Source organism: Lycorma delicatula, chromosome 4 (genome assembly GCF_047948215.1).
Source record: "Lycorma delicatula isolate Av1 chromosome 4, ASM4794821v1, whole genome shotgun sequence".
In the NCBI taxonomy this organism is placed as follows: domain Eukaryota; kingdom Metazoa; phylum Arthropoda; class Insecta; order Hemiptera; family Fulgoridae; genus Lycorma; species Lycorma delicatula.
The window spans coordinates 108,416,521-108,431,547 of NC_134458.1; the positions used below are offsets into that span (position 1 = coordinate 108,416,521).

Below are 15,027 nucleotides of genomic sequence, written 5' to 3' on the forward strand. Positions count from 1 at the left end.
GTTGAGAAACACTGATTTAATCAGCTATGAGCCTTGGTGTAATACACTTCTTTTATTTTATGAAATGATTTTGTTTATGGTTTTTTCATTAAAGTGCACCCAAAGCAAGGAAATCATTAAAACCAGTTCTTTGTCAAGATAAGGCCAGAAGTAATGTGAAGCCTCTCTTTTAAAAAATTGTTTTAAGCCATTGCAAAATTTACATTTTTTTTTTTTCCCATAGAATTGTGTTAAAATTTTTATTAAATAAAGTTTCAAAAATATATTTAATTCTCAAACAGAGATGATAATTTTGAGACTGTAGTCCACTATTAAACAGTAATATTTTAAAATAAAAGAGAAGAGTGTTTTTTTTTTCTCCATTGGTTGATTGGTTATAGAAGCAGAAATTGTCATCCAAAGGCATTTACAGCAAACTAATTGTCATCTCAAGTTTGGCTTTTTATTCAAACCCTAGAGAGGAAAAAGAGTTTCCAAGCTCCACCAACTTCTGGTAGGTAGTCGCTTTCCTTAAAGAAAGTTTTTACCTTACCAACTTCAAGATTGGATCAGTGTTGGGCTTCAATTGAACCTCTTGGTTGTGAAACATTTCCTTTGGTATCTCTCCAAGAAAGGGGGATTAAGTATTATGAAAGGGGGTAACTAGAAACAGTCAGTTTACAGAGATTCCCTAGGATTGCCAAGGGAAGTTGGGAGAGACCCTTCAAATAATTTTGAATTGTCTATAAGTTGTGTATTTTTATAATTTGTTTCAATTTCAGATTTTTCTAATATGCTGGTGACAGATCTTTTTAACTTTTAGGATAGGTAGAATAATTTGGTCCTATTTTTAAAATACCTTTTTTTTAATTTTTAAGATGTGTTTGTTTTATACCATTTTTATTTCTATTGGAAAAGATTTAAATTTATGATTTATTACTGTGGTGTAATGATTTTTTCCAGGAGGTGAAAATTTTCATAGCTTTGATGTTAAGTAATATTTAAATGAAATGGATGTGTAATATATTCCTTGCAGTTTCAGATGTATTTAATAATTGGAAGACAAAAAAAAACTTTTTTCTTCTATAATAAAATAAACCATCAACCAAATGAGTAAATTACAATAATGTTAAACATAAAAATTGAATATGTGAAAAATGATTCCAAAAAATGGTAGCAGGATAAATTAGAGTTAATTATTGTAAAACATTTTTATGTATTTAATGCTTTAGTCTATTCAGAGTTTTTAATTAACCAATATGAATTTTTTTGTGTGATTTAGGTGAACAATGATACCAATCTATTGCCAAACGTAAATCTTGTTTTAAAGTGGAATGATACAAGGGGTGATACTGTATTGACTACACGTGCCATAACTGAAATGTTGTGTGAAGGTGTAACTGCATTTTTTGGGCCAGAAGGCTCTTGTTATGTGGAAGCTATTGTCGCACAGTCACGAAATATACCTATGATTAGCTATGTAAGTATTGTTATTTTTTAAAAAAAATATCTTACAATTATGTTATGTTCATTTCTATTTTTTGTTATAAAAATTTTCCTACTAATGATAAGGAACTTTGAAAAAAATGAATATCTTCTGAAATTGTTTAGCTGGACTAGATCTCTAAGATGTGTCACACTATACCCATTGCAAATTCTTGCAGTAGAGTTGAAGTAGTTTTTATTTAAGATTTTAAGTACAAAATTTCTCCTTAGTATATAGACAGTTTTATCTTTTTTTTGATAAAGATGTACGTATAACACTAATTGTCATAATATAAAAGGCAGAATGTTAACACATTTGTGCCAGATTGTATGAATATGATCAGCAGGTATTACTTTTAGTTTGAATACTCAAGTCAAACCAGGTATAATGTGTTCATCATAATCATTGATAAAGGAAAACAAAAATTACAAGGACAGAAGACAGTAAGCCAATGAATGAGTACACAAAAGAAGGAAGAATCGAACAGGTATAAAAGTGTAGGTATTTAGGTATGATGTTAACAGAAGATTGCAAAAGTGATCATAAAATAAAAGCAAGAATAGAATGGATAAGGAAACTTTTTAAGAAAAAAACAGTTATTACGTATCAGTTATCATGTTATCAGTTTGTTACATAACAATTTATTATACATCTAGTGAGTTGTCTTATGTTACAATTGTACTTTTATATGGATATAAATATGAACAGTAAGAAAAAGGAAAAAAAAAGGCTGGAAGCATTTGAAATGTGTTTATTGGAGAAAATTAAATGATTAGAGTGAAGAATGAAGAAGTAATGAGTACAAGTGGAAATACAAGCTTAAACAGAATAGTTTAGAATAGAAAAGTTTACTGGTTGAAACATCTCATGAGAGGAGAAGCACTGATTAAAACAAGCTACAAGAATCATTATATAGTGTGTAGAAAAAAGCCCAAGAAAAGAATAAATTGGTGATCTGAATTGATAATTATTAGGTCGTAAGGATTTAACTGCAAGCATTATTTAGTAATACATATATTTGTTTTCACACTATATTCTGTCACAATGTTATGTAATTGTGAAATTATGTGGTACATTTCCTAAACAGCATCTTATTTATGAACCTTTTACCATTAATTCCCTATGCTGATCTCTTCATCATCTGTGGCAGTATTATACTATTAATTCCCTATGCTGATCTCTTCATCTTATGTGGCAGTATTATACTATTAATTCCTATGCTGATCTCTTCATCTTCTGTCGCAGTACCCATGCCATACAGCTGGTCATATCGTTTATTTGTATATTTATTTTCATAATTATTTTGTGATTCAGTTAGAGTTTCACAATTGATTTTCTACTTGCATTTCTAATATTTTCTGTTACTTTATACCATGTAAAATGATTATATGCCTTTTCATATATGCAAAATATACATTTATTCCTTTATGTCTTTCTATATACCCTTCAACATTAGTTCTTATTAGCCTAATCACGTCTGTTATGTCTCTTCTCTTTTTTAATAATTTGCCCTATTTTACTGTTTAGTCTTCTTTCCAGAATTCACAGAGGAATCTTTGCTGAATATCAATTAAACTAATTGTTTGCAATCTTAATGTTATTGTATCATAATTTTGGTGGTTGGTTAAATAAAGATTTAAGAGCATATTCTACTGTTGTATATCACATTTTGCAGTTTTACCATTTCTTAAAATCCTTCCTTATTAATTTCCACAACTCTACCACTCTTTACATCTTATTGTTTATGTAACTTCTGATTTTAGAACTGATGCTCTTACTTCTTCCTCTTCCATTTCATCTGGATTTTGCATAAGCAGATAAGCAGCCTTTTCCTAGACTGATATATTCTTCCCACCTTTTAAATATATATGTTTCTTTGTGTAACATTTTACCATCTCTATGGCAATTTTTTTAAGTTTCTAGTTTTTATCTAGTGGCAAGCATGTTCTCTTTTTTCACTTCTTTCATGTTTAAGAACATTAGTTCATTGTCCCTTTCTTTTATGTTTTAGCATCTATCTGTAACCCATTTCTCCTCTTTTTTTGTGTTACTCTTAATTTCTCAGTTTTCTGTCGTTCCCATTACTTTCGTCATCCTTCCTGTTTTTTGTACTGTTATATATACATGCTCAACCTACAACTACAGACAGATATAGGCATATATCATCACCTTTAATTATATATGTGTTTTACTTCCTTGTACAAATTAAAGGAAGTTTTTTGATCGTATATTTCAACGGAAATATACATTTTGACTATCCCTGAATTTATTTTGACTAGTTTCAGCGTGACGTCTGTACGTATGTTATGTATCTCACATAGCTCAAACACGATTAGCCGTAGGATGTTGAAATTTTGGATTTAGTACTATTTTAACATCTAGTTGTGCATCTCCCCTTTTGATTGCAATTGACTTAACCAAAAGTGTCCAAAAAAGCCCAAAATCCCCAAAAAATTGGATTTTGGCATTTTTCTTAACTGCAGTAATAAGTTCTCATTGAAAGCTTTTCAATAAGTGTTAATTAAGTAATTCAACGATCATAAGTGGTACTTATTTTCATTGGTTCTGGAGTTATAGCCAAATAAAATTATAATTAATGAAATATTTGGATCTTACAAGGGGAAGGCACATCAGTTCGAATCAGATTTCATCTGCTTTTTTTTTAACTTTTTTTTTTTAATTTAAATATATTGATTTATTAAAAATTATTAACCTGATTGTAAAAAAAATATGGTAAATAATAATTAAACAATAATAAAAAAAATAAAAATTAAAAAATATCATAAGTTATTAATGAAATAAAATTTTATGTACTTTTAATTAAAAAAAAAAGTCTGTGTAATTTAATAGGCATACAAGGAAGTCATGTAGTGTCCACATCAGATTTTTTTAATTTTAATTGTATTTATTGATTTAATATCATATTTTTTGTTTTTATATATATTATTCAACATTATTTATAATGAGTATTACTTTAGATATATAACTTATTTCTAAAACATATTTTATATGTTTAAAAAATTTTATGTGTATTTTTTGCAACTATAAAATCATTTACAAACATCACATGTACATATTTTACAACTCACCTTGTGGCTTAACTATTATATAAGGAGTTACTGAAAAGTTTATTTCTGATTGGTGGAAAAATGAAGATACTACTATTAAACAAAATATATCATTTGCAATTATGTGATAAAGCAAAGTGTATTGACATGGATTGTACAGCTGTTAGAAAATTGATTCATGAAAATTAACTGAATGACTACATTTCTATGCAAGCCGTTGTGCTATTTGTCTGATCTTAATTGGCCAAAAAAGTAATTTGCAATATTTGAAAACATAATTGAGAAAAAATTTATCTTTAATAATAATTAATGTGAAACTTTCTGAAAACAACTTCCAAACTGATAATTTGTGTCAATAGAACAATTTACTGATTAATTTTTGCATTTTAATAATGAAAGAGATAATGGAATTTTCCCAAAGCTAGTCCGATCGACGGGCTGATCCATATTGTACATATTATCAAACCACACTGAAGTTAGTTTATTAATTTTTTAAAGTATTTTAGCACATTCCTTCTTGTAGTTTTTATCTACAGTTTACAACTATTTTTCTTTGAGATATTTCTCGGTTTAAAAAGAAATTTGAATTCAATTTTTAACAATAATTGTAGTTCATGCAAAAAAATTTGTAAATATAAATCACTTTTCAGAATAATCTTTTTACAAATTTTTAAGATTAAAATAAATTGTAACCTGTTTGTGATTTTAAATTAATATTTGGAAGACTGCACTACACTGAATTAACAATGTGGATTCATGATGCATATTGCATGCTGGTTAAAATTGAACTGAATAAGCTGTGCAATTTATTGGTTAATCAGTCAGTGTCTGCTGCAGATTAGATGTTTAAATAATCATAAGAATGATTTAAATGATTCATACAGAGGAAATTGTTTATCATTTCCTGACTAATGTAAATAACTTGCAGTGTAGGAGTTGTGAGAACGGGTTTTGGTGCTACAGAAAATTGTTTATAATAGCCAGACTTCCTATACTTAGATAAAAGTAGTCTTATCAGCCACAAATAATTCATAATTCAAACTATGAATTTGCAGATTGTCAGTCTTAGAATTTAAAAATTTAAATTATAGATAAAACAAATAAAAATCTCAGTATGCGTATGTCTGTGTAAATCAGACTGATTTTAACTATGGTCAGACAAGTCCTATTCTGTTGATGAGTAATAGTTTTTTTTTAAAAGCAAACTGTAGTTATTTCAAAGAAATATAGAAAGAATAATAACAGTTTAACTATCATTCAGTACTAACAAAAGGTCTTGTGACAATTCTGGTCGCCCCCCTCCCTGTTCATAGCCCTGATCGGCTTTAACAGGAGAATATTTTATCACCAATGATAATAATGTATTATTGTCAATAGAAAATTACACATAATTTTACTCAACATATTTATCTGTGATGCAGCTAGCAAAAGAAGACCTGAGCGCTAGTAGTGAATTCATATCATAATAATAGGTTGATTATCAAAAAGAACTAATTAAAAATACAAAATTTAACTAAATGAAAATACATGATTTTTGCAACATAATACATAAAAATAAAAAAAAACAAACATAATTTAACAAACAAACATAATGACATAACTTAAGTTTGTAAGGAAAGGAATTTGTCTTTTGAGTAAAATGTGATATTTATTCAAGGTGATATTTCCAGTAATGTTTTCTATGATTTCTTATTTACTTAATCTTTTATTATATCTGGAGGAATTTATTTTAAGATACTCTAAATTAATCAGTCTTTTGAAATTATTTTAATTTGTGCTCTATTTATCACATTTATTTCTTGCATAATGATCATACTTGTTATTTTTTTATACTTTATTATTATTGTTATCACAATCTTAGACATGGCCTACACATATTTAATGAAGATGAAATTGATAAAAAAAATCATGGATACTTGTTGGGATTCAAACCCAAGACAACTGAACCAAAAATCAGTGTACTAATCTTAGAAAATAATCTGGTTTGTCTGTTGGTATCTGTTTTTTTCCATGTTTTCAAGTCTCCTAGTACTTAATGTTTTGTGGTAGGTGCATGGTAAAAAATTTAACTCTCACATTATTTGCCTGGTAGACTCAAGAAAAACCATGGTTAGTTATTAAAAAAATAAGTGGTTATAATCACTATTTGTTTATAAAAAAATAATTAACTGCAAAATAATAAAGCATAATGTGGAGCTAATAACTAGATAAAATAACAATTATAGTGTCATTAATTCTATATTTTTATGTTTTAGCATATTCGTGAGCATTATAAAATTAAACAACTGCACTTTTAAGTAGTAGATAGTTGAAAATAGAAGTAGAATTATAAAAATGCTCTTTTCACAGTCAAAAATATTGTGCTCTGTTTTGTGAAAATAGTTGTTTTGGTTGCATAGAAGTGGATTTTTATATCTGACAGCTAATTTTTGAATCCTGCAAGTGTTCTGGCTTTTTTTAAAGGAGCCCAAAGATATACTATTATATTTCAGGTGTAAATATACTCCAGTAAATTCTTTTATGTGGGAATGGATTTTATAGCAGCTATCAATGATCAGAAACTACTTTCAAGTTTTATTACATTTATCTGAAAAAAATTAAGGTTTGAATTCTTATTCAGATATGTCATTGAACATTATAAATTTAATGTTATTTTGTCTGTCACTTGTAGAAATGTTCACTGCATTTAATTAAGTCATTTTTCAAGATATATTGTTTTTCATTGAACATAATAAATTGCATATAAAAATATGAGTCAATAATATTGATTGTTATGGAATTATTATATTTGTTTGTTGCATTACAATTTTTCTCCTTGTATAGTTGTTGAGTGGGTATTTCAGTCTTTCTGTTAACAGTACATGCCAGCTATTTACTAACTAAACTCACAAACATAATGTACAAAATATTCATGATATTAATCCCATTTGTTGTCTGTTACATAGCAGACATATATCCATTTGATACATGTCATGTCAATCTCATCTTCATTATAATATGTATAAAAACAAGTCTGAGGTCAATAATAAAATCTCTTAAAAACGTTCTTTAGACCTTTTTTTATTAAAACAGGAATGAGTATTTCTAACAGCATTTATAAAATAAAAATAAAAGTTTTAAATAAATGTTTGTAGTTTTAGAATAAATTGCAAAACAAGAAAATGAAATGTTTACAAACAATTTTTTCCTTAAAATTTAAAATTAATTACTATTTGATTGTTAAATAATGATTATCAGTAACTACTAAGGAAGTAGTATATAAAAAATTAAGTAAGTAAATGAGATAAATAAACATTAATTAATAAATGCCAATGTTTGTGACAGTGGTAGTATTTGACCTTTCTGAGGTCCTGAATTCGAATTCCAGACAGGTATGGGATTTTTCATAGTTACAAATGTTTGTTTTCATATTCCTCCCATACAAGCTTCTGGAGTAAAATAAAACTTACAGATCAGTAAAAAAATAATTTCTTACTGCGTTTATAGGTTAGTATAAAAGCTAAAAACTGTTGTTGTTTTAGCAATCAAAAGGATAAATTAGGTTAATATCCAAATCACTGAAACCTTGAACTCAGATTGTTCAACCCAGTTGGAGGTTTCAGTTGAATGGATTTTTTTTTTTAGCTCGGATTAGGGTTTTGATTGGTACTGCCTAAAATAACAATGATTGTTTTTCATCTGTTTTATTTATTCTATAAATGCTTTTTTTTATTGATTTGTAAGTATTATTAATTAATATTTATTATTTATTTATGTAATTTTTTATCCTATTTTCTTAGTATCTACTGATGATGATTGCTTAATAATCAAAATGGTCATTTAACTTTACTTTTTAAGTAAACAAATTTTTGTGAACAGGTTTTCTTTACTTGTTTCCAGTTTATTTATTGTTTTATTTAAGAATTTTATCTGTAAAGTTTAATATATCTTTTAGATAATTTTTCTTGGGTATAATTCCTGAAACTTTTGTACTTTACAATTAATTGTCCTATTGTCCCAAACTTGAGTTTTAGTGTATTGGATGTACAAAAAAGAATATCAGGGTTTTAGTTTGTCATATCCCTTGGATGATTTATACAGTGTTGATCTAAAGCTAGAATCAAAGATTCTAGCTTCTTCTTGATAGTGCCACTACCAAAGATACCAACTCCAGAGGAGAAAAAATTCTGTGTTTTGCAGTTTGCTAAATGTGAATTTGTAGTTACAGTTCAATGTGCGTTCCATAGAAAGTTTGATTGTGATCCTCCAAGTAACAATAAAATTTGTCAGTGGCATAATCAGTTTGTAATGACCAGATGTCTGTGTAAAGAGAAGAGTGTAGGACAACCAGGGGTGTCTGAAGACAAATGTTGAATGTGTTAGGAGTCTATCCTGCATAGTCCTAAAAAATTGTTAGGAAGAATAGCTGCATACTAGCAATGCCGATGATGACAGTGTGGAATATTTTAAGGAAACCATTAAGATATGCAAATGTATTGTTTACAGCTGTTAGAGGCTTTCAAGCCTACCACTGACTACGATGTGTGTGCCAATTTTGCAATCGAAATGTTACAGCATGAAAACAACACCTGTCTTCATCAATATTGTGTTTAATAAAAGTTAACATTTTTCATTTTAAGGAAAAATAAAAATATAATGTCTGTATCTGGAGGTCAGAAAATCCCCATGACCTCTTACAATAAAATCTGATGTGGACACTACATGACTTCCTTGTGTGCCTATTAAATTACATAAACACATTTTTTTTAAATGAAAAGAACATAAAATTTTATTTCATTAATAACATCTGATATTTTTTATATTGTTATTATTGAAATATTATTTATCATAAATTGTTTTTTACAATCAGAGATTAATAATTGTTAATAAATCAATATATGTAAATTAAAAAAAAGAGATTAATAATTATTAATAAATCAATATATGTAAATTAAAAAATAAAATAATCCAAAAAAAAGGAGATGAAGTCTGATTAGAACCGATATGCCTTACCTTTGCAAGATCCAAATATTTCATTAATTAAAATTTTTATTTGGCTATAACTCTGGAACCAATGAAAATAAGTACCACTTATGATATATCGTTGAAAAGTGCTCAATGAGGGCTTATTACTGCAATTAAGAAAATGTCCAAAATCCAAATTTTCTTGGATTTTGGGCGTTTTTTGGACACTTTTGGTTCAGTTGATTGCAATCAAAAGGGGAGATGCACAACTAGATGTTACAACAGTACTAAATCGAAAATTTCTACATCCTACAGCTAATTGTTTTTGAGTTATGCAAGACACATATGTATGTAATATGTATGCACAGACATCACGCCGAAACTAATCAAAATGGATAGGGATGGTCAAAATGGATATTTCTGTTGAAATCTGAAAACCAAGATTTTTCACAATCACAGTACTTCCTTTACTTTGTACAAGGAAGTAAAAAAGGGTCTCCTCAAAATGAAATATTTTCTGTACAATATCCTAATGCCAAATTTACATGCCATTCTTTTCGCCGAAGCAAGCGTAACAGGGGTTGCTTATTTGAGTAGGCTGCATAGCGCAATTGCAAGTTGGATCAGAGAGTTGTATTTAGTAACAAGATGGTGTGCCTCCTCACTGGTGTAACTATGCAGGATCGGTTGAATGATGTTTTCTCCAACCACTGTATTGGTCGGCATGGACTCGATGACAGAGCTTATTTGTGATGGCCTCCAAAGTCACCTGATCTGACCCCATGTGATTTTTTTCATTTGGTATTTTTATAAAGGATCTTTGTATGCTCCTCCCTACCTACTGATTTACCCAATTTGAGGCATCGGAATGAAATTAAGCGGCTGTCACTTCCATTATTCCAGACATACTGGTTAAAGAGATATAAAGTAGCTTTAAAATCTCACAATTATTTTTTATGCCCTATAATAACATTTTAAATTGAAACAAGAATCATTTCAATGTTGGAGAATATATTGAAATAAATTTTATTAATAGATATTAATAAGAATAAAAATGAAATAACTTGAGCATTATTTAAATTCTTTTGTTTAACTGAACGTTAGGGGATACTAAATAGCTTTAAAACCCAGATATACTTTTTTGTACACCTGCTATTTTTATAATTGTGAAACTAATTAAACATTTATAATTTTGTATTTGATTAATGTATACATTTTTAGTGTTGAATAAAAAAACATGTATCCTGATTTCTGTGGTGGGGTGTTACCTTCTCAGGCTTTTATCATGATTGTGTCCTGGTCATGTTTTCATACAGTACAAAATTCAGTTTTTTGTTCCTATCCAAGCTTAACGTATATTAATTATAAAAAAAATGTATGATTATTTTGTTGTGGGGGAAAAAAATAGTTTTTTAAATTAAGTTTTATTTTGGTAATAATACAAAAAAAAAATATTATACAATATTTGTTTTTTTAACTCATTTTTAAGAAAAGAAAAAACTGATAAAATTGCATTTGCTCACAATTTTAAATCTGCCAAAATTATAGAAGGAAATTTTTTTAGATGAAATAGGATTTTTCAAAGAATTATTTGTATAGTTATACAGCTACAAAAAAATCTATACGCATAGTTTGTTCCTATGTTTATTTATTGCTTATAAATATTGAATATTCACTCATTATTTTGTATCTATCATCATATGTGATAAAATAATGTAAATTTAATTATATTTCTAAAAAGCAGAAATAATTTTTTTTTAATAATTACAAAATTGACTTCTAACATGGAAAATGCAAGTAGAAAATATTAAAATAAGATTGTTGAATTATAAAAAGAAATAAATGAAACCTTTTTTTTTCTTTTACTATAATGCTTGTTTTCTCAAGAAAGCTCAGGCTCAGGCTGTAGACTTATAAAATATTGTCTGTGTGATAAATGCTATTTATAATAGATATACAGATGATAAGAAACCTACATCTTGATAAAAATTTACAGATGATAAAGAGTTTACAGAATGAGAGAATATATATTTTCTGTACTTTAAGTTTACATATGTACCTACTGAGTGTGATAGAGAAAAACGTAACCCAAAATATATCTCAACGTAATAAAAAAACTACAAAAATATTTAAAAAAATATTTTATAGGTAAATATCTAATATATACTGTAATACAAATGTTTTTAATAGTAATATATACAGTAGATGCTGAATCTGGTCTCCCTTTCTCTTTTTTACAAAGGTTCACTCTTTTCACAAAATTCTGGTTATCAGCACTTACAGTTACGAGTACGCATAGTGATAGATGAATAATTTTATAGTGCAGTTTTATAGTTAATTTTCAGTACTAATCATTTCTGTTCACTATAACTTACTGGGAAGTTGAACTTATTTTTATGAAAATTTGGCATTTACTTCATTGTTTGCCCCATTGATGTGAAAATAAGAAAAAGGAAACTTTAAGGGGTTTAATCTAAGTGAAATACAACTTTTACTTTTGTGTAAACTTTTACTTCTTTAAACATTCTTTTTATATTGAACCTTTACTTTAATATATACTTCTGTGTGCATCTATTGGATTTGAAGATAATTGTATTTTTTATAAAAAATAAAACAAAACAAAAATTAAATGAAATAATAAAGTTTAAAAAAAAATAATGAACTGACTTCAAAAAGATATTACAAATAAAAAGTAATAGTTATTTTGTACTTTTTGTTGACCAAATTAAGTTGTAAGTTTTTGAAGTTGATGCCAAATTAAAAAATAAACAACTATCAACTTGTTTGTTTTTAATTTGGCAAAGACTTAAAAAAGTCATACATTTAACAATTGAAAATTTATTTCTTTTACCCACTTGCTTAAATATACTTTATATTATTACTTTTTTCTTAATATTTGTTTCATTTAAATTTTTTTAGTTTTATTATTTTTTTAAGCATGAGTAGATTTATAAAATATTGTCTGTGTGATAAATGCTATTTATAATAGATATACAGATGATAAGAAACCTACATCTTGATAAAAATTTACAGATGATAAAGAGTTTACAGAATGAGAGAATATATATTTTCTGTACTATAAGTTTACATATGTACCTACTGAGTGTGATAGAGAAAAACGTAACCCAAAATATATCTCAACATAATAAAAAAACTACAAAAATATTTAAAAAAATATTTTATAGGTAAATATCTAATATATACTGTAATACAAATGTTTTTAATAGTAATATATACAGTAGATGCTGAATCTGGTCTCCCTTTCTCTTTTTTACAAAGGTTCACTCTTTTCACAAAATTCTGGTTATACTTTCTGTAGCATCACCAATGAAATAGCATTGATTTATACCATTATCATTGAATCAGTTCTTCCAAAATTCTTGAACTTGATTCAAAATCTTTATTTTTTTTTAATAGCTCAAAACAAGACATTAGGGACAAACTGGAATAGCTAGTAGTAGGCCATATACATGTTAAAGTTTGACTTAAAAAAAAAAATGTTTCCAGATAATCCATAGTCTTTCAGAATGCAGTGTGGTATTGACATTTTGGAATCTGAACAATTGATCTTCCAATACCAGTGATGGAGTAAATGGCTTGATAATATGACAGTAATGTTGCAGATGATGGTTACATTAAAAAAAATAATTGACCCTTTATTTTTCATAATGATAAGATCTATCACACTCATTTTATCAGGTTATTCAGGCAGGTCATGATACACTTTTACTTTCACTGGACCAAAGTTTTAATTTTTTTTGGACCAAATCCAAAAATTGCTTGTATTGTAGCTAGTGAAATGAAACCAGGCTTCATTAGAGTAAAAAGTCTTTTAGAGAACATCAACTCTGTCTTAAACAAAACCAGTAAACCACTTACCAAAATGCAGATCTTGTGACATGTCAGAAAGCTTCAGTTCCTTCAACAATGTTATGCGATAGTAGTACAGCTTTAATATATTAATAGCACCTTGTCTGCTTTGAAATGACACATACAAATCTATCTGTAAAGTTATTTTTTTGGTTGATGTTGATGGATCATCTTAAGTTTCACTCACTTTTTGTACATTAACATGGTCTTTGGTAGCTTGTATTTATGGTTCTCATCAGTGTAATATTTTTTACATTTGTGAATGATACATCTATCAGTGCTCTTATTAGGTAGCAAAGAGCCAGAAAACTCTGCAACCTTTGTAAATCATTGTACAACCTTTTATGACAATGAAGTAAACTAATGCTCAAGATCAAATGCCTGTATTTTTGTGGTATATGACATGACGACGCATGTTAGCAAATCACTAATCTGATTGGTATAAACACAGAGTATATGCTGGAACCACCCTAATATTGGATCTTATTCAAATCCCCGTAAAGGTAGGGGGAAAAATACCTTTTTCATTTTTTGTCATTTTGGAGTCATGATTCCATTACATTATAATATCATTTTTGTTATGTATTTGGTCAATTTCTTCTAAGGACGGTTATTAAAGTCTAATTTTTTTTGTCAGTTATTGTTTTGTTTGATATCTTTAGACTGGATTAACCAATCTCTGTAAAATTTTATGTTGACTTCTAATATGGTCATTGATGTCATTTAATTTTGGTTACAGTTAGTCTAGGGGACTGGAAAAATAGGGTCTTCATGAAACCCATGTCTCAGATTTCTTCTCAAAGAGAAGATCATACATAATTTTTTAGTTGTCCTTACATCCACTTAATTTTCCTCCTGAGCTATAGTTTGTAGAGGGCAAAGCCCTTGGTACCCAGGACATTTTGGTTTTTTAATTTTTGCATGCTAATTCAGGTTTTTTAAAAATTTTACATTCAAATAATTGGAATGTCATAATGATGTCAGGCTGTATATTATGTCACTTTACTATAATGATCCAATCAATATTGAAAAAACTATGATGCTAAAGAAAATAAAAACACACCTTTAAATTTGTAAATTCTTTAAAACAAAACAAAAAATTAATAATAATAAATATTTAAATTAATTAAATAATTTTTAATTCATTTTTAACTATAATAATATTTAAAAAAAAAAATTTAATTTAAAAATAATGAGTATTAAAAATATTATACTTAAATGATCTGTTGTTATCCCCCAATTAAAATTAATTTATAACTAGTTACAATAAGTAAAAATTATAGTCTTGTTAAATAAATATCTTTTCCTGGATATACAAGTATTAATAACAAATATACGAGTATTAACAAAGAATAACTGAATATATAAACTGTTGAAATTTAAATTTCCTTATTCCTAAACAAGTTTTTGAAACACCTCTTGCAGAGGACTGTGAGGAAACTGAGGTTACAAAATGAGCTGCACAGCAACTGGATGAAGCTGTGTGTACAAAAGCTAACTACTATGTAAAGTCAATTATAAAATATAACAGAAAGGGAAACAACAAGCCTCAACCCATATATATATATATATATATATATATATATTTTATATATGAATATACAAGGAATGCATGTAGACATATCTGTAACTAATAGAATATGCAAAACGTACACTTAACGTGTTTACATTTACACAACC

The 15,027-nt window shown here is 27.4% G+C and overlaps 1 protein-coding gene across 1 annotated transcript in view; it reads left to right on the forward strand.

Annotated features, from left to right (window-relative positions):
* The window catches only part of LOC142323730 (receptor-type guanylate cyclase Gyc76C-like), a 142,637-nt gene that overhangs the window by 29,984 nt on the left and 97,626 nt on the right, over positions 1–15,027 (forward strand). The window contains exon 3 of the mRNA XM_075363890.1: positions 1,262–1,459. Within this exon, the coding sequence (XP_075220005.1) occupies positions 1,262–1,459 (198 nt within the window). The remainder of the gene's footprint in view (positions 1–1,261; positions 1,460–15,027) is intronic.